This window comes from Falco punctatus (genome assembly GCF_963210335.1).
Source record: "Falco punctatus genome assembly, chromosome: 2".
NCBI classification, from domain to species: Eukaryota; Metazoa; Chordata; class Aves; order Falconiformes; family Falconidae; genus Falco; species Falco punctatus.
This window is the reverse complement of record NC_137581.1, coordinates 72,650,237-72,671,021: the sequence shown is the minus strand read 5'-3', so window position 1 is coordinate 72,671,021 and position 20,785 is coordinate 72,650,237. Positions and strand designations below refer to the sequence as shown.

At 38.5% G+C, this 20,785-nt stretch overlaps 1 protein-coding gene across 2 annotated transcripts in view; it reads left to right on the top strand.

Annotated features, from left to right (window-relative positions):
- Window positions 1–20,785, top strand: part of CYFIP1 (cytoplasmic FMR1 interacting protein 1) — a 76,199-nt gene that overhangs the window by 24,968 nt on the left and 30,446 nt on the right. For both annotated transcript variants that reach the window (XM_080375303.1, XM_080375304.1), the window contains exons 9-22: window positions 721–825; window positions 987–1,078; window positions 2,319–2,436; window positions 3,116–3,238; window positions 5,594–5,719; window positions 6,024–6,190; window positions 7,488–7,635; window positions 9,522–9,675; window positions 10,870–11,026; window positions 11,592–11,688; window positions 12,041–12,117; window positions 12,211–12,319; window positions 12,864–12,983; window positions 14,975–15,174. In XM_080375303.1, the coding sequence (XP_080231429.1) occupies window positions 721–825; window positions 987–1,078; window positions 2,319–2,436; window positions 3,116–3,238; window positions 5,594–5,719; window positions 6,024–6,190; window positions 7,488–7,635; window positions 9,522–9,675; window positions 10,870–11,026; window positions 11,592–11,688; window positions 12,041–12,117; window positions 12,211–12,319; window positions 12,864–12,983; window positions 14,975–15,174 (1,793 nt within the window). The remainder of the gene's footprint in view (window positions 1–720; window positions 826–986; window positions 1,079–2,318; window positions 2,437–3,115; window positions 3,239–5,593; window positions 5,720–6,023; window positions 6,191–7,487; window positions 7,636–9,521; window positions 9,676–10,869; window positions 11,027–11,591; window positions 11,689–12,040; window positions 12,118–12,210; window positions 12,320–12,863; window positions 12,984–14,974; window positions 15,175–20,785) is intronic.

Here is a 20,785-nt window from a genome sequence, read left to right as displayed (position 1 = left end):
TTTGAATCACTTCAGTGTTTAACTTCTGAAGAGCTCTGTTTTCTAGGACCAAATGGAAGCATCCTGAAACCGCATACAAATGCTCGAGAATTTGTGTTCTGTCTGCAGGGATGTCCAATGTGTCTTTCATATTTAGGACTTCTGCTTAGAACACATTAAGTGGCTAATGCTCAGCTCCTGCTATTGTAAATACTGAATTGTAACTTCATGTTAATGAATAATTTGGGCAAAATGTCATTAGATATTTTTTTTTGATGCTTCTGAGCTCTTGTGTGTAAAATTCAGAGATGTGCCGAAAGCCATAAAAGGCAATCACTCAGACGTGTTAGATCTAAACTTCTGTTACAGATCATTTTACATGCACAGAATTTTAATAAAATGGAAATGAAAAAAACCTTGTGTAAAAATAACCTCACTGAAACTACAGTCTGGCTTCTTTTGTGTGCTAAACCTTTATACAAACAAGCAGCATCTTTTAAGGATAACTGATCAGGCTAATGTTAGTGTAGAAACTACTAATGTACATATAGGAAAAGAATACTAAATGTGTGTATTTGAAAATACTTCTCTTTGAAGGAAGGTGGTGTTTCAGGACTGTTTTTAAAATACTACTTTTTTATTTTAATGATATGAAGAATGGTCTTAGTGTAGCAGGTATTTATTTACCTCTGAGGTCCTTTTACAGAGAGGTTTGATTATTTTTTTTTTTTTCTATTTCAGGTTATGGGCTTTGGATTGTACCTGATGGATGGAAGTGTCAGTAACATCTATAAGCTGGACGCAAAGAAAAGGATAAACTTAGCCAAGATAGACAAGTTCTTTAAGGTTGGTTAAGATGTGATCTTCAAGGTAATTGCCCTTGCATTTTAAATATAATCAAATAGAATAAAGATCACTTTGGACTATAATATGGGTAGATAAAGGTTTTCTTTCACTAAGATTTGTGTTTAATATTTTATCTAATCTGATTTATTCCCTGTGTACAGCAGTTGCAGGTTGTCCCGCTGTTTGGTGACATGCAGATTGAACTTGCAAGATACATTAAGACCAGTGCCCATTACGAAGAAAATAAATCCAGGTAAGAGGGAGAAGGAAACAAAGAGGGGAGCATCTGGGCTGCGGAAAGTCAGATCCTTGGAGTAGATTTTCATAATCACCCATTAGTCTGTGTGTCTGCGATAAGGACTGCAATAGGATTTTTATCTTGGTCTACTTTTTGGTGTGGGTATTTCACTATTAATGTAGTTCATGTAATAACTACAACTAAAGAAACAAGTTGTTTAAAGACCTTTCTATGCTGCTGAGCTTATTCTTTTATCTGTGGCATTTCTTATCACCTGGGTTGGGAGAAATGAATTTCATCTTACACTAATTTCATTTTTATTTTTCCTTTAAATATGAAACTTTCTTTAAAAGAAATGAAGGATTTTGCTAAGCAAGGTGAGCAGTAGTAGTGCATGGGTAAATAGGCATGTGTATATTGTATATGGAGCAGCAACTTAGCTTGTCTCCCCTCTTTTTTTTGGCTAGGTGTGCAGCACAGCAAAATGACTGGAAAATGCAGCCAGTTTTTACATAAATGGTTCCACAGTTTATGGTTATTGCTTTCTTTTAGTGAACATTTCTGTGCTCCTCCAAGACCTTCCCTCCATGCAGTTACATGAATTTAGAATGCAGTGCTTTGTGTTTTAATTCCTGCAGAAAAAACCTATAACCTGCATGTAATTGCTAAGAGAAAATGAGTGACAGTGGGCCTATCAAACTACTAAAAATATGAGGCTACTTAACATGACATTCTTGGTAGCATGTCTTTTGTGTCCCTCTTGTTAACATGTTAATGGTATTTAATAATGTTTTTTTTTATAGTTGGGAGCTTATTGTAAGCTCTTCATGGTTAAGCAAGTGTAATGAAAAACAATCTGAAGGTAACTAAATGTATCTTACAGCCTATACCTATACTTCTGCCCTGCTTTTCAATCCTTTGCAGGCCTGTCCCTAAGTGTATGCTCCTGGAGAGAGATGCTGATTTGTATTTAATAGCAACATCCTTTAAAACAAACAGACAAACAAACACAAAAAGAAAAAAGTTGGGCTTTTAAGTCTTTGAAGAAGTGCTATTTGAACTCAGAAGGGTAGTCCATCCCTAATGGATTGTGCAGGGTCAGAAGTAGAGGTGTGAAAAGGGGAAAGGCCTCAAGCAGAGGAGAAGGACGATTTTTAAAAAAAGGTCACGCATTACGGATCTTTCTTTGCAGTATCAGTTGTATTGTTTATTGCCTAAACTGATTTAGGTGGGGTTTTTTTGTCTTCTGAAACAGATGGACATGCACGTCTTCCAGCAGCAGTCCCCAATACAATATTTGTGAGCAGATGATCCAAATCAGAGAAGACCATATGCGTTTCATATCAGAACTGGCTCGTTACAGCAACAGTGAGGTTTGTGGGATTAGAGCTGTATGTGCAAATTTCATGTCACTGATTAACAGTTATTGTTAAGTATCTGAAGAGCAGGTAAACCTTAGGCTAGACAATTGACAAAGCTTGCTGACTTGGATCAAGAAAAGCTGGCTGCAGGGCCTAGTACCCAATCTCTGCATGATTTTGTGCTATTTAAATTTAAAACAGTAATGATACATCTCACAAACTGCAGTATTATTCTGCCCCACCCCTATCCTAGAAATTTTGGCATGTCTTCTTTGGAATACATTGTCTAACCCCGACTCCAAATGGGTGCCCATAACAGTTTAAATGAAACTAAAAGTTAAGAGATTAGTTAACCCCCACCCCCCCCCCCAAAAAAAAAACCCAAAACCCCCCCAAAAACCCCGCACATGTATACACACACATGTATACATATATAAAAATAGAGCATATCTAAATATATATATGACTTACGTCTTTAATTCATCTGCAACAATACGTCTTGACTAAAATCTGAAGTTTAGCTGTGTAAGTGTAGAAGAAAAGGCTGATATTAATGCAGGTGTTGGTCCATAATGCTGGTTTAATGCTTAAAAGAAATCTGTGTAGAAATTTGGCTATGGGTGGTGGATACAGCACGTTTTGATGTGGGTTTGTGGTTTTCTTGTTTTGTTGTTGTTTAATAATGTGCTAGGTGGTGACTGGGTCTGGTCGACAGGAAGCTCAGAAAACAGATGCAGAGTATCGGAAACTCTTTGATCTCTCTCTCCAAGGCCTGCAGCTTCTCTCCCAGTGGAGTGCACATGTTATGGAAGTGGTATGTTGTCTGGGAAATAAAACCAGATGAAAAAGAGGTGGCTTGGTGAGGTTGGACAGGCTTTACTTCAACAGAATGAAAAATGTGTGTTGTGTTTTGATCCCTTAATTCCCCTCTTCCTTCTTCCTTCACTCCTTTTCTTCTCCTGCTCCAAACCACATTCGCAGAGGCAGGCACATGAAGTTCTCAGAGGTTAGGAGTAATGTTGCTGCTTTGAAGATCCAGTAGCTTGTACAATCTCATACAGTACGTTCAAATTGTTATATTTAATGGATAGGGGATCACCAGTAAGCCTTAACCAGATGATTTCGTGTTGCTCTTGATACATACCTTTTGTAGACCAAGACTTCATTATTTTCCTCTAAACATTGTTTAAAATTGTATTCTGATAGAAATATCCATACCAATGTGCAGTCACACAGGATGTGATAGAACAGCTTCAACTGGCTATATTTAGACGTCATCACAAAAATGGATGGAAAGGCTCCCATTGGCTTTATATTAGGCTTTTAGTCAAAAGGAAGGTAAATGTGGGGAAAGGAAAATTTGAGAAGAGGTGAGGGAGGGGAAATAACCTGCAGAGTTGTTTCTCTATGTTTTAATAATCTATTTTAAAAACAGATGCTAGTTAGAAAAGTGACTGTGCTTTTTCTGATAAGAAACCGCACAAGACAGAAATTGAAGAGGAGGATGTAGGAGTCCTTTTTATTGCTGCAGACACTTAGATAAAAGCCGCACGTCTCACCTGCACCAAAGCATGTTCTAGGAAACGTTGAAAGAGATGACATATTGTATAAGAGAAGCCAGACTTGCTTCTCCTCTGCCTGAGAGGGAACATCAAGCCATTTGTACTGCTTGAATCCAGTGCAGTCAGAATGGGCATAGCTAAAGACCCGGTTTTCTTTTTTTCTGTATTTTTAACTGCCTCTTTCAAAAGCCAGTAGATGAGTCATGCTTTTTCCTGTATTATCCTATTCGTATTTAAATCAACATTGTATTTTATGGTGAAAATTTTGTTCTCCTTTTCTCCCTCTTAAGAGAGGTTGCTATCATCTATTTCTGGCCTCTGCAACTCCCAGCCTTGCTGCCTTTATTTCTGTCATTGCAAACTGCTGCATTTAGGCTTTCTTCTTAGCACATTTAGGCTTTCTTCTTAGCCCTGGTTTTATCCTCCCGAGTTCCAGGACAAACTCTCTGAGGACCACAGTCCTTTGGTTTTTTTTCCCTATCATCACTGCTTTTCTTTGTCTTTCTGATTTGTATGTATTCCTTTAAGTAATTCTCATGTAAATTCGTGTTTACCTTCTCCCTGTACTCCTGTTGAGAGTTTATTCTTACCTTAAGTATCCTACTTATTCACCTGTCTTCTGCAGTCACTCAGTATCCATAAACCTTGTTACATATGTCATGTTCAGATAAAAAAAATTCATCATGCATTTGATGTCCAGCTTAACCCCGTTAACTGAATGCCCGCAAGATGCTCCATCTTAGTTTAATGATTTCCCTCGTCCTCTTTGTTGCACTTAGGTTGCAGGGCGTGATGCTTCTCTTTGCCATAGGTAAATTGGTGCAAATACTAATCCGTTGTAGTAGGCAAATTTGTATTGCTGTGTAATCTGTTCACTCTTCACTGAAGTCAAACTGTGAGAAAACTTTATTCAAATGGGACTAGGATTTTTCACTGTATGTACCCTGATGGATATTAGATCAGCCTGACACGGGTCAGGAACATTTTTGTCTTTGCAGTGACTGAAAAGACAGTATTTAAGAGAAATACATGCTGTGCAGATGATGTCACAGATAATATAGCTATTTTCACACCTTTAAGCCTAGTAAACATAACGCCCACCCACCCCCACCCCTAAACTGTATAGTTTTCCAGGTGTATTTTGAATTCTAAATGTGAATATTTGGCCAAGTTGGAGGCTCCTCTTTTTGTGTGCGAGTGTGATGGAATTTTTTTTTTTTTTTAAATTAATGCTCTAAGGTCTTTCTGTTTCTTGTGCCTGAAGTGGAGAGGAAACTTTCACCTATGCTACCATTTGCTCAGTAAAAAATACCCTGAAGCACGTTACCTGCTGAGTGTGAATTGCATTTTTTGAGCTAATACAGGATCACTAGCTTTCGAGAAAATTTGTTAGGCAAATTATTGTTTGGCATTTCCACTAGATAGTAGTTTCCGAATTTGTGCAGGTTTTGAGAATAGTGTCAGTAATACTTTTCAGATACTCTTGAAAACACTGGCTTTTTTCTTAAAGCCTGTTGTTTGTGTCCAGCTATATTTTGTGTTTCTCAGGCCTTTGTTGTTTTGTTTTTCCATCTTTTTTTCTCGCTATTCTGCTGTGTGAACTGCAGTATTCATGGAAGCTGGTACACCCAACGGACAAATACTCTAATAAAGATTGTCCTGACAATGCAGAAGAGTATGAAAGAGCAACAAGATACAATTATACTAGTGAGGAGAAGTTTGCTTTGGTTGAGGTAAGATAAATATTTTTTTACATGGATTTTCCGAAGATTTAATTCTATACAAAGGAGAATATTGTCTATAAGTATTTTCTATACTCATTGCAAAAAGACAAGCATGTCCTGTATCGACTCTGAAAGAGCATGTTTTTCTCCATTCAATATGTAGGAGGTGCACAGGTAAAATCTCCTTTATGTTTTGGAACTTGTTAATTCCCCTTTTCTCATTTTCTGTATTTAAAAAGGGGCTTTTGGAACAACTATACAAACAAAATAAGGAATATACACCTTTTTTTTTTTTTTTTTTTTCCCCTTCCAGGTGATTGCCATGATCAAAGGTCTTCAGGTGCTGATGGGAAGGATGGAAAGTGTTTTCAATCATGCCATTCGCCATACCATTTATGCAGCTCTTCAGGATTTTGCCCAGGTCACACTTAGAGAGCCATTAAGACAAGCCATTAAAAAGAAGAAAAATGTCATTCAGAGGTAGCATACTTGCCTTCTTCCTCCTGTATTCTTTCCCCCAAATGTCGCTAAATTTGCTGCGGAATTGCACAGCTGTTAAGTTCTGCTCTTTAAGTCAGTACCCCCCTTCTAGTCTGTATGGTATTCAAAGAGAGCTTTGTTGAATGTGCTTTGGAAGTTGAAGAAGTCTGAAGTCAAAAACGAATGGCTGCCAGCGTGGCTACAGTAAGAGCCCAGGCTGTCTTGAGCCACTTAAGACTACCGTAGGAAGTTCTGTGTTCCCTGTAGTTTATATTTTTTTTTAATTTTATTTTAAGGAAAGGTAAGTACTGCAATAATGAAAGCAGGACTAGTATTTTTATTGTGAAGAAAGGTGTTCTTGTCCACCTTCCTTATGATTCCAGTGTTTCCTCTCCTTTTGTCTCATGTTTACATCTGACCCCATAGTCTTTCCTTTGCCTTCTTAGCATCCTGCCTTCTTTCTCAGCTTCTGCTGCTTTTGGCTTATTAGCCTTACACTTCTTTTCCAAGGGCTTCATCTGCCCACAGATTGGTGACATTTCCTGACCTTATTGTTTAATGCCTAATTATTTGCTTTTAATCTTGACTTGTTTACAATTTGTTTACTCCCACATTTCACTGCAAAGCTCTTAAGAGTTGAAAGTCTTTGGCTAATTTCTTTTTGCCCAGAGATTTTCATGAAACAGTGATACTTGCGTATTTTGGGAGGAGGCATTTGCTTCATCATTCAGCATGCCACAGGATAACGACTGACTGTGTTTCTGACGAGTATCTGAATGGAGTCCAGTTCAGTATTTGGAATTAGAGGATGAAACTGTTTGTATCAATTCCAGCTGAATTCTGGAGTCCTGCTGGAAACAGGAATTCTGCTGCTTCTTTTAATTTCAAGCCAGATTTGTGTCTCTTTAATTTGGTTAATCTGCTTTACTTGAAATGAATAATTTGCTTTTTTGTGGTTTAGAACAAAATGGCTTGATGCACTTGCTAAGGATCCCAGAGGTGAATTCTTGACAAGTGGCTTTTGTCTCTGATGAACCAGTTCCAGAGGTCAGCTTCCTTCTGACGGAGGAGGGCGGCTCTGGACTGTCCGTTATGATAAACAGCATGGAGTATTTCTTTCATAAATGTGGCATTCTTGAAGTTGTTGGCAAAATCATTTGCAGTTGCTCTGAGTTACCCTGAGCTTCTGAATGCTGTTGCAAAGTTTCTGTGCTTGTGGAAGAATGCTTTAAAAAAAAATGTTCTCATCAATGGACTTGCCTGCATACTGGTCTGAAGTGGTGTGAATTGTGTTCAGTGTTTTGCAGGCCATAAGAAAGACAGTCTGTGACTGGGAAGCGGGTCATGAGCCGTTCAATGACCCAGCTCTAAGGGGGGAGAAGGACCCCAAAAGTGGTTTTGACATCAAAGTCCCAAGGCGTGCAGTGGGACCCTCCAGCACTCAGGTATTTTCCTGTCTGGTGGTTGTGAAATCTGTCAACAATTACTGCATGAAATGTTTTCTCTCTGGCCTGAATGACTTAAAAATTGCTGGTTTGGGGTTTTTTTTTTGTGTGTGTGTGGTTTTTTTAATGCTAAAAATCTTCTCTGATTAAATTTATGTTTACAAAATTACATATATTTAACCAAAATTTCTGTCTGGGTTGTTGTCACTCTCTACTCTGCATAATTTTTCCAAGTGTTCAATCTCTTTAATTTGACTTCCTGGGAAGAAATATTTTCTCATTGAGCTCATAATGTTTTTTAAATAATATTTTTGAGCTATTTGAATTATTTCTTGACCGACTCCCATCTCTGGTATGGCTGGTGGATTATTAGTAATTTTTCTTTTTGTTAAATCCCATCATTCAGTAGATGTCTATGTAGGTTTAAAATATAAATGATTGCCTGTAAAATTAGGAGAGTATTTGACTTCTGACAGGATCCCTCTTACTGTTCAGTAATGCATGATAAAACTACTCCCTAAAATACATTTGATCTGCTGCTGCCGCTAAAACGAGGTATTTCAAATGGGTTTTCTGTGCTAGTCATTGAAATCCCATACCTAAATGCTCATTCTTGTTACCTCCATATAATTCTCTTTTTTATTTTCTTTGTGGATTTGTTTGGAGAGTGTATGGTCTGGTATACATAGCTCATCTAAGAAAATGAGGTACTGAGCACTTTGGGTGAAAAATTGAAGGCAACTGTGGTTTGTAAAGACGGTGTTTCAATACCTGAAATCTGTGGGGATTAGAGCATGTGTGGATAATGATCTTGGGTAATAAGAAGTTGCTTAAATTGTGGTGAGATGGGTTTAATGAAGATTTTGTTTTGGGAATTGTAAAAAATGTTTTGGTTTCTGATTTTCTGGGGGGAAAAAAATTGAAATGTCACCACCAGTGTGCTCCTGTGCTTGGTATGTTTAAGGCCTTTGTTTCACTGGCTGCAACAGGCTGTTTAGAGTACATGGTTCTGTCTGCTTTTTCTGCTCTTGGGCTGGCACACTTGTCTGTCTCAGCTGACAGGAGGAAGGGAGGTCAAATATATGGATTTCAGATAAGTTTTTCTCAGTTTCATGCAGTTCCAAAATGGCTATGTATGGATTGGTAATACTTGGAAATCTTTGCAAAAATAATTTTGAGAAGCTAATGGCTCTTTGAGCATCCTCTGAAATGAATGGAAACTTCTCCCTTTGCTTGAGGGAGTACCAGATTGTAGTGATTATTCTGAATGAAGAAACCTTTCTGTATGTCCTCCTCTGCATGCTTACTGTGCTGCTTTTCGTTTGTAACAAACTAACACATTTTCTCTGCTTCTGTTTCCCCTTCCTTATTTACCCGTGTGTTTTTATTAACGGATTCTCTCTCCCCTGCCTGCCCCTGTCTGTTGGTTTTTAGCTCTACATGGTTCGCACTATGACAGAGTCCTTAAACTCTGCTGAGCTGTTGAAGCAGCTCAAGTCTCTGGGATTGGAAAAGCTATTGCATGTGACACACAAGTTTCTGAGGCAGTCCTACATCTATCCGCCTCTTTTAAACTTTGGTGGTAAGACATTGCTTATTACTTTTACTTTTTGTGGTGACATGAACTGTTCCACTGCAAATGGTCTGCTGCTAAGTGTCAGTGGAGGTCCCCTTGGCATGGGTAGGCATTTGTGCTGGTGCGTAGGCTAGCGTTGCGTCTGTTCCTCTTGCCTGAAAGGCTTTTTACACACACAGTGCTGGTTTTCAATTTGAAGTGGAGCAGTCGCTTACTGATAGTAATTCTCAGTGTTGCTCGACTAATGTACCATGTGTATTTTCCTTTTTTCCCCCCCCTTCCACCATAATTGTTTCCTTTAATGATACAGCTTTACATGGTGAGAACTATGTTAGAGTCCCTCATTGCTGACAAAAGTGGTTCCAAGAAAACCTTGAGAAGTAGCCTTGAGGGGCCCACCATATTGGACATAGAAAAATTCCATCGCGAGTCTTTCTTCTACACTCATTTGATAAATTTCAGTGGTAAGATATGTAGATGATCAGTGTCCAGCTTAGCATGTCCTAACACCTCTAACACGACCTGGAAAATGTTTCCGATTGCCTAAGTCAACTTATTTTTGGTTTATTTATCAAAAGCCTTTGTCTGTCCAAATTTTTGCTGAGACTTGATATTCAGTATTGAGGTGGGATTTTTATTTTGACCTGTTACACATTTGTTTATAATACATCAAATTTCATATTGTTACCTCCCTTTTCTATTTTTTTTTAATGTATGTATTATTTATATAAACAAGGGACAGATAAGCCTTATACACATTGAAATTATAAAAAGGAAGTAGTTTTTGTGTTTTGGGGTTTTGGGGATCTTTTTTGTTTTAAGTACAGAGGAAACAAATTCTCTGTTGTGGTAAATTTGATGTCATTTCACTGCTCTTACTATTCAGTTAATTGTAATCGGAAACATGCTGTCCTAAAGATTTCACCTACTGACATTGAATGTATCTAGTCTTTGTCATCACCATGCTGTGTTGTCTTTCATTTTTGTTTTGCTGCTGGACTCCTTTACCCTCAGAGGAGGAGGAGTCCGTTAATGTCAGTCATAATGCCACTGGGGAACAGCACTTCAAAAGGTCTTCAGAAGATCTTAGTGTAAAAAGTTCACTCCCGTTTTGGTTCTCAAGCCTTCTGCAAAAGAAAGCTTGTGATGAATGTTTTCTGGAGAGGAGGGAAGCACACCTCTGCACCCTTGGCAGCAGCCTCAGAAACTGTTTTAATCCCTCCTTCATGTGTGTGTCTGTCATTTCCTGACCATCTAATCAACAGGAACATACGGAGCGATTCAGTCCTCCAGAGGGAGAGATGGTACTGGTGGATCCGGTACAATTCTGTCTCCTTCACCTACTGCTTCCCAAGTTCAGTGTACAGGTTTCTCAGCCCCCAGTTGAGGAATCCCCCTTTACTCGTGTGCATAGTTTTTCTGTTTAACTGGTAGTCCGCTCCACTTCCATGCTTTTGTCTGTACAATGTGGAGTTCAAAACTCTTTGAAAAAGTCATGGGCTTTATATTTTGACTTTGGTTTACGTATCTGGCCTATGTATAGCTGTAGTGACTCACGCCTGCTTTTTTTGTTTCACATTGCATCATCAGAATCACAGTTGTATTGTTCCTGATGTATTTCTATAAGAAGCATAATTCTTCCTTATTTATTCTGAAAGAAACCCTGCAGCAATGCTGTGATCTGTCCCAACTGTGGTTCAGGGAATTCTTCTTAGAGTTGACCATGGGCAGAAGAATCCAGTTTCCCATTGAGATGTCCATGCCTTGGATTCTGACGGACCATATTTTGGAGACCAAAGAGGCGTCAATGATGGAGTAAGACCTACTGGTGCTCTTCCACTGAATGATAATTCTTAATGATTGCCATTCCTTATTATAATGTTACTGCTTTAATTGCTTTTAATAAGCAGTCACAGAGAAGGTATTCTAAACCTTTACGAAATTTTCCTCTTACATTTGCCAATTTCCAGATTCTCAAAATTTTCTTTTTGAGGTGAATAATTGAAATACAAAACCTTTTATATAAAAGTATCATTGCACCAGCCAAATACGTTGTTCCCTAAGTTCTCTGTACTTACTCCTCAAAGCTGTCAAATAGCATTCATAGTGGTAAAAGCATTCCTTTTTGATGGAAAGCTACATCTAGAAAACAAGTTTCACACTGAAAACTTACCTATAGAGTTTGTTGAACTAACAAAAGACTTCCATAAAGGAGAAATTGTGATACTTTATATAAAAACTCAAATGAAAAAAAATAATCCTGTTTTCATGAACCCCGTGTAGATTACAATATTGACCGGCTTACAACACTTTGACTGCACTATCCTAAAGGATCATAATTTCTGTAAACATGTAACTTTTTTTTTTTTTTTTCATTCAGGTATGTTCTGTATTCTTTGGACCTTTATAATGACAGTGCTCATTACGCACTTACTAAATTTAAGAAGCAGTTCCTCTATGATGAGATTGAGGCAGAGGTAAAGTAACCTTACCTACTAGAGAGAAATAGTCTGTACCTGAATGGGAAAATTATGCTAAAGGCGGCTAAGACTTATTACAAGAGATTCGGAACAGTTGGAGATAATAAACAGAGGAGAAAGACCAAAAAGATGGGTAGCTGTTTGGGTGATATGTTGTGAGGAAACCTGTAAACCTGTGCAAAACGTCTCAGATTAATGCTGAAAAGTGAATGTCATCTTCTCTTGTACTGGGAAATTTGGATGCATTAACTTTCTTAGTTATGTTTGATGAACAGTGTGAAGTCTTGGATAAACTCCCCTCTTTTGCTTTTAAGTATCTCTAAATGCACAATTTTTTCTCCTCCCTAAGGTGAACCTATGTTTTGACCAATTTGTCTACAAGCTGGCAGACCAGATATTTGCATACTACAAGGCAATGGCTGGCAGGTACCTATTCCAGTAGTGAGAACTTTTATTCATGCATTTCTGCTCTGATTTGCTGCCTAATATACTTGAAGTGTTTTCTTCCTTTCTTAATAGCCTCCTTCTGGATAAACGATTACGTTCAGAATGCAAGAATCAGGGAGCAACCATTCAGCTGCTGCAGTCCAACCGTTACGAGACACTGCTGAAACAGAGACATGTCCAAGTGAGTTAACTCATGCTGTGTTGTGTTGGAGATATTTGGCAATTTTCCAACAGTGTGGCTTTGTGTAGGTATATAAAACTTTATATTCTGTCATCTTAAGTGGCATAACTGACATTTGAGATCAGCTTTTTTGTCATACAAGGAGTAAATAAAAAAAAACAACTTCATACAAATATCTGTGGCAGTTAAGCCAAACACAAGCCAAATAGGAATGTCAACTGTGGTAGTGTTGTCTTGCTAGTAATATCTTACCAGTTTTCAGTATGTTGTTGGCTTAATGTCATGGAAGCATAAAATGCTGATATAAATACTCAGATGTGAATGCAACATGTGATTTTACTTATTTTTGTGAGAATTGGGATGCAAATTGTAGTACCTCATTTGTTCATGAAATTATAAATTTTGTCCATCTGCTTTGTTTCTGTGTGTTTGGAACGCAAGTTCACCATGTGACAGTCTTAATCTGTGGAGTCTCATAGTCCTTGTACAGCTTGTCTCGTAATTTGACTTTCAGTTCAAAACTTCATAGCATTTTTTTCTTTAGCTTCTTGGTAGGTCAATAGACCTGAACCGACTGATCACTCAGCGAATTTCGGCAGCCATGTACAGGTCAATGGAACTGGCAATTGGTCGGTTTGAAAGTGAGGATTTGACTTCGATTGTGGTGAGTGGTGTGTTGCAGTTTTGCCAGAACGCTAACACTGCAGTTGGGGTCTAGATGCTAGTTTTGTTTTGTTTTATTGTTTTAATGTAATTTAATTTTTGTTTCTTTTATTTGCATTGACAATGATAGACGTCTAGTCTTTCCTTTTTTTCTTTTTTTCCCTCCGTTATACATCTGTATTTGTTTTTTAATGGTAGAAGCAAAAAATGTTTTCTCCAGCTTTGCTGGAAGTCCTGTAAGTATTCTCTCAGCAAACAGTTGTACAGTCACTCCTGAAAGAAGAGGCTGAATGACTAACAGACAAACCTGTTTTATCCTAAACCTTAGTTAAATATATATAATGGGAAATACTTTAAGCAGTCTTACTAGAAATAAATCAGAGAAACCTCTGATGTTTTGATTTAATTTTTCTGTAAGTGTGAAATCATACAGTGCTGTGGTTGAAGTCTGTCTGGTTTACTGCATCTAGATTGACACAACCTTCCTACCAGAAGCAGCTTAGTTTTGCAAAAGACATTCTTTCTGTCACCTCCAGCTACATCATAGATTATACTGGCAAATCCTCTGTTGCCATTGTAGTATATAGTGTACTTCATTAATTCTGATGTGCTGTGATTTTTTTTCTTCCCATGCCTTAACCTGCATCTCTGTTCAAACCATGCTTTGGCCTGACCTGACACAGTGCTCTGCAATATGCTGCCATACATGGGACTGTGCAAGTCCCAATCCTGTTGAGACTGAGAATCTTGCTCTTTCCTTGTCCAGAAAAGAATAAACCTGCTGCAACCAGGTCACAGGTTCTTAGTCTTTCTTGAGTTGGAAAGTGGCAGACCTAAGGTGCTCCTTCCCACCTCCCCCCACTCCCCTCCCCCCCGCCCCCCCCCCGCCCCTCCTTGTTTTCATTTTCTGCAAAATGATTTCTGCTGAAAACTGCTTGGTTTCCTCAGTGAGAAACAGATCTAATAGCTTAACTAATCAGTAGTTTCTGCAATTTTTCAAGACAAATAAATTAAATGAAGGTGGTTAAAAGACTGAGCTAGTTTTTTTCCCTCAGATTGGACTCAATACTGTAATAACGAGCATAGTGGTTGTTTTTCCTTAAATTAACTGTTACTCACAGGTTTGAAAATCCTTTGAAAACATGGAGCATTTAAGTCTGGCAGCATGGTATGGGAAGATGTCAAGGAGTTTGATGCACAGCTAAACAAAGCCACTGGACATTCCTTTACTAGGTCATTGCACAGCAATCTTTAAAAGCAGTGGCTTGGGCTTTTATTCAGTGGGAGGTTGTGTTCTTTGTGTTTGGTGTTTTCAGTGTCTGATATCAGAGATGGATTATTTTTTTAATATTTTTTTTTATTTTTTTATTTTAAAGAAAGTGCCAGAAACCATACCAGGAACTTCTTGTCAAGAGGAGAAACATTATGAACGGCAGTGCTCAGTGTAGGCTGCAGCACGTGTAGTCACATTTGTAAATGTCTGGTCTGGTCTTTCATTGCATCTTAGTAGATTCTTCACTGGAGTAAACCATGAGAGGGATTTATGGCAAATGTGATGTTATCGCTACCAGTACTGCTACAGAAGTTAGTTCACCAGTTGCCCTACTGAGCAGAAATTACTTTGTGATAGCTTGCAAAGAAGGAAATGCAGAGGATGCTTCTTGTCCTGTATGACCCCTTTTAAATAATGTTGTGGCTTTAACTTTTGCTCAGTGGAAGAGGAGTTAGCACAGATCTGTGTTTGAGACCCATCTGCAGTATGGACCAATTTTAATGAATACCTTTAAAGTCTCAGAGGTTTTTGGTGGGAGATAGTTACAAAACAATCCCAAGACACTTCTTTCCAGCTTATCATTAGAGACTGGGGGAGGCTCAGTTGTTCATTTTGACTTCTTTCTAGTTTTCTATTTGCTCAAGGTTATTTATATACTTGTTGAGTTTATCCACTTTATTAAATGCACTACTTCCTTTCTTTCCTCTTGTTTTTTGTAGGAGCTGGATGGCTTGATAGAGATAAACAAGATGACTCACAAGCTTCTGAGTAGATATATGACCTTGGACAGCTTTGATGCCATGTTCAGAGAAGCCAATCACAATGTGTCAGCCCCTTACGGAAGAATAACTCTTCATGTCTTTTGGGAACTCAATTATGATTTCCTTCCAAACTACTGCTACAATGGATCCACTAACAGGTTAGCCTGGCAGCCTTTTGTTTGCAACAGTTCTACCACTCTCCTGCAGCTTCTTTCCCAGCAAATGCTGACAAGTCCATCTCCATTCATTTAGTGTGTTTTCCATTTCTAATGCTTTACTTGAAATGAAGCAGCATGAATCATTTTACTGAATATTGTCAAATGTATGAAAGCCTGTGATTTGCCTGCAACAGAAATCAAATGTAACCGCAGCATCCAAATTCTGACATTTTAATGGCTTAGCTATGATATACTGAAAAATATACTGTGTCCAAAAATATTGCAAAGTGTGTATCAGGAAGATACTTTGGTAAACAGGGTCCTCAACTATGAGGTAAAGGAAATAAAATTATATTCCTGATTCTGCATTAATGTGAAGAAAAGGATTGTTTACTCAAGAAGGGAAGAGTTCCGTGTTCGCTGCAGCTACAGTTGCAGCCTCTAAGGTGACTGAGTAATGGAAATAGGAAGAGGAAGATAGGATCTAAAATTTGAGTAAGTGCTTGACACTTTGCATTTCTGGGCTTCTTGCTTGTTTGCTATTTTTAGGATTTGTGTTGCTTTTATAGCCTTTACTCAGGTTTTGGTTAAAGTACTCTGAAGTGACAGTAAAGTGATACTGAATATTGATCTGTAGGAAGCTGAAGCCTGTTCTCATCTTTCACTCACTGTCTGCTTGGAGAGCCTTCCCTGTCTGATACCTTTTGTGGTGATTATGTTGCATCTCAGATCCAGGGTTCTGGCCAGGGCAGAAAGGGAAATGCTTTTGTGGTGGTTAAGTTGTAGCCAAGAAAATCCTGTTACATTTGTCTGTTTACATTTGAGAGTTCAATGTATTCCTGAGGAAGCTACTGTGCAGTTGATATATCTGGAGGTCAATACTGGAATATTCAGTGCGATGTATTAAGAATCATATAAGCATAATATTAAAAGAAAATCTTGATGGAATGCTGATCCTTCACTTGTCGGCCTCAGTGGAAGGCATTTAATACCTCCTGTAACAGTTCAGTCTGTTTTCATCCTGGCTATAAGGACTGACGTAGCGCAGACCACAATGTTTGGAAAGCGAGCAGGAACGCCAGAGGACACTAGCAGGATCCTGTGGGACTGTTGTTTGTCTGTTTAAAAAATGTATACACAAATTGAGTTAGGCTGATCCTCAGGGTTGTCGGGTAATTAATTCAGGGTGATTAATTTAAGAGAGACGGTAAAGGGAGCTAGATCTTAGGCAGTATGGGTACCATGTGTCCAATTTCATCAAAAATTACTTTGGTTTCGGTCAAAAACAGCATTGTGGAGAGAATTAATGTGTGTGTTGCCATGCTACACAGTGCCCATTGATATTTGTGCTGGGAGAGGGAACAGAGAGTTTCTAGCCCTTTTGTAGTTCCTAAGCACATTCATTATGTCTATTACCGCCTTGCTGTTAGTATGAACTTTAAATTTATGAACTTTCTCTGCATTCAACTGTATAGGTTATTGTGTGCAAATACAGGAGCGTACAGTGAGGAGCTCTGTCAGAGCTGCTAGATTAATTCTTGACTCTTGATAGGTCATGTAATGTCTTGCATGAAAGCTACATGTAAACAAGGGAAGAAAAGTAACAACTAAAGCATGGAAGAAAGAGAAATAAACATGATGAAAAGCAGACGTTATTGGTGGGGGAGAGTTGGAGGTAGAGCTCCTGGGACATATGTAATACCTGTGGCTTGCCTTTTATTAATTTGACCACAGCCTAGGTGTAAGGCTGCTTCTTTTAAAGTTAGTGTTTTGGTCAGATTGTATCCAGACCCTTTTGAAGCTCTTTTCCCAAGAATGCTTGAATGTGATAATTTCAAACATTTGTCAGGGAGTTCAAGTGTTTAGAAACCCTGATGTTTGGTTCAAAGGCTAAGGCTATGCACATAGAAGTGTTGAAACACATTGCATGTTTAATTATTTCAGACTTAAGATTTTTTTTTATATATCTGATAATGTACTGAGATTAAACAGTGAGGCTGCTATTAAAAGATTTAGCAATTTAATAATTGCAGTTGCCGATTTTCTGAAATTTAGTCTCATTAATGCTGGCCAGCTGCACAGCTGTGTCCAAACTTGGACACAACAGTTTGTGGAGAAGAAATAGGGGAGATAAGTGAGGGGACCTCTGCAGATGGGCATTAGCAGTGAAATCCAAGGGTGTTTTTAATCCACCTGCTATCAATCATGAAAGAAAGAGAACAAATGTTTGGATAATGGCGTGAACATATGAACTGTAGGTGAGGTCAGGGCTCTCTCTAGTCCAGTGTTCTGATGCCAGCAGCAGCCGTGCAGAGGCCAGTTATGAGAACAGAGGAGGCTTGTGGTCATTTTTCTCCTAGGATATGTGCCAACATCTAGCAATGATCAGGTGTTTCTGTAAAAAAAAATGGTGCAAAGTTAGTGCATTTCTGGCCCTTTACAGGTCGTTTTTCTTCCCCCATTGCTTTGTCCAGTCCTTTTTTTAAAGCTATGTGAGGTTTTGGCATTCATGTGTGCTATAATGAAGAGTCTGCAGTGAGACTGTGCTGTACAAAAAAAAACCCCTCTCTTAGTTTGATCTCAAGCAGTTGCCTGCCAGTTCTTATACTGAAAATAACCATGAACAGCCATTTCCCACTTGTGTTTTCTGTGCTGCTTGGGATTTTTTTTTTTAAGAGCCCTCTCTTGTATTGGCCCTCAGTTACATGTTTTTCCAAGCTAAAGGACTTTCCACACCAGGAATCTTTGTCACACTTATGCTTACATCTGTGTTATTTTCATTCTGCTGTATCTTCATGGAGTTAAGAGGACTAGGGCTGTCCATAGGGTTCAGATGACAGAAGGGCAACTTCCAGGTTTTTGTCCTTTGTTCCTTTTCCACTATTTGTAGTATTCCTTTTTTTGCCTCGTTTTCTTTACTAATTCTAAGCTGGGTCTTCTCCCATGATAGGTTGTTTTGTATTGAGGGCTAACAGAGGAGCAAGTGTGAGACAGCCTAGACATTTAGTTGGATTGAGGATTTTTTGTGCTTTCTTGACACAAACGACGCGAGATTCTGGAGGCAGTAGCCAGACTTGTAGCTTCATCTCCTCTCAACAGACTATCCAAATCTGTATTCTCTGCTAAAAATTAATGCGTATAGCATTTTTCCAAATGCAGCATGACATGTTTCATCTGAGGATACAGATTTTTCAAAGAATGAACAAAACCTAAGCTTTTTATTTTTCAGTCTTCCTACCTGTATGCCTCTCCCCTGTCCTTTTTTGAGCTCTCTGTCTCTCTCATACTGCTTTTGAGACTAGTTTTCATAAGAGAACAGCTGTGTCTTCTTGTCTTACATGTACTGGCGTAGTCACTGTTCAGAAAAAATTTCAGCCCTTTCAGACACTGTTGGAGCAAACCTGAAAAGTAGCACTGGCAGTGAAAACTGCCTAGTTTCGGCTACAAAGAGCCAAATGGTGCAGGGATATAAGCTTGTGCAAAGTAGGGGGGACTGTAGTCAAGTACCTTCCTCCACCTAAAAAAACAGCAGAAAACCCAAAAAAAGTCTTTCTGCCAAAAGGAAAAGTGATAGCAATGGAGTGGCAGATATCTGTTACTCATTCATGCTCTGTTTCCTCACACTTCAGTTTGTAGCCTCCTGTTCTGTCTTGACATGCATGTTCAAGAGTGACAGGTTAGATATAGCATTCCGTAAGAGAGGAGGTGTAGGGCTACCCTTACATCTGGGAGAGAGAACAAACTAATTTGAGAAGACTGGAAGTTAATAAGTGTTCATACTGATTAGACAGGGAAGTGCAGAAGAACACTTTCTGTACAAGGTAGGAGGGAGGACTGTGATCTCTTATTACTTCTGAGATGAAGCTCAGAAAGTTCATGAATGAGATTGATTGTCTGATCTGGTACCTGCAGTAGCAAGGCAGCAGGCTCACTGACCAAAGTGGTCTCTTGTAGGTTTCTCCTTATTGTCTTAAATAGATATTTTGATTAGAATCACAGAATAATAGAATCATTTAGTTTGTAAAGTGGTTACTATGAACTCCATCCTGGTAGGTATTACAGAAACACCAATATAAAATTATTTGATCCCTAAAATACTTTGGGGCTTATGTTGTCCATCAGCAATCACTGTCACAAAGCTTTGGTAAGCCAGCAAGCTTTTCATCTGCTTAATGTAATTCGACTGCTTACAGCCTGCATTGATTAAAATGGATGTACTGCTGTAAGATCATCAACACTGATTAAAAACTAAAAGACCTGATTATCTTGGAGTGTGCCAAAACCTGCGTCCAGCAGTATCTGAGAGAAAGTAAAAATTTGCCTGGCCTTAGCATTGATATACAAAGAGCTTCAGTCCTTCAAAGAGATGTTTCTGTTTCTTGGAGGAGGAGCAGGAAGAAGCCAACCAACAGGATGTCAGAGAGAAAGAACGAACACACACACCCCACGCACCCCCACACCCCCAAACATACACAAAAAGTTTGAAGAATAGCAGATCATGCTGAACTGTAAAGGTTTCTGTATAGCCCTTAGTTTTGAGGGAAGAAATCTCTAATATTAATCTCAATGATATATTTGGATTAGTCACATACCACCTAGAATTATGCAGTCTCTTTAGCCTGTTGTATCCTCAGTCATAGCCATAGGCCCTCCTGCTTCCTTTGCTTAACCTCTGTCTTCCTCTTTTGGCAGCTTTCACCCAAGAAAGTGTAAAATTGGTGCTTGCTCTGAGTCTCTAAGAAAGCTTTGAGACTATTTTGCTGCTACTCTAGAACATTAGAGATGGAGAACCCCCCAAGAATGTAGAGGAACACCGGGGAACACACAAGAGTTACATGGGCTTGTATAGAGCTGGTGAAACTCGGGGACTGTGCATCAGAAGTTTTTCTCCAGTATTTAATTTCTGAGGCTGTGATTGCTTCTCAATACAAATAGAGGCTGACTGGTTTGCTTCTAGACACTAATGACATTGTAATTCAAATATATTCATAATACCTTTTTAAAAAGACTAAGAATTACATTTACAACTTCCAAAGTCAGGGGACACACCCAGATTTAGATTCTGAAACACTCTTCCTTGTGAGGGTTTTAATTTAGTGGTAACAGATCATCTCTGGCCCAATGCATCTACACGCTGAAATCCAGTCTTATCTCAAATGACATGGTATCTCTTTCAATTTCTTTAATTTTAGCAATTGTCTTAGGGCTTGAAAATTGATGTCAGTTTAAAGAGGAATAGGATTTGGAGAGATGAAGAGAAAGAAGGGGTATAGAGTAATCTCTGGGACTGACATATGTTGCAGATTACTTTGAATTCTATCAAATGTTAACAACATCTCTGGTAAGCTCATTAATGAAGTATCTATGCAGAGAACAGATTCAAGTAATCTCAAGTTTCCAGTTGCTGTGTAAATGGGAGAGAATGGGGGAATCTTGTAAACTGAGGAAATGTAAATATAAGATTTAAATTGTATATATGTAGAGTATCAAAAATAATACACACAAATTATCTGTTTTTTTTCCTCAAAAGCTCTAAATGCAAGCACTTTCTGGACTTCAAGTACAAGTACTTTTGGAAAGACAGAGCTAAAAATATATTTGAACAAGTGGC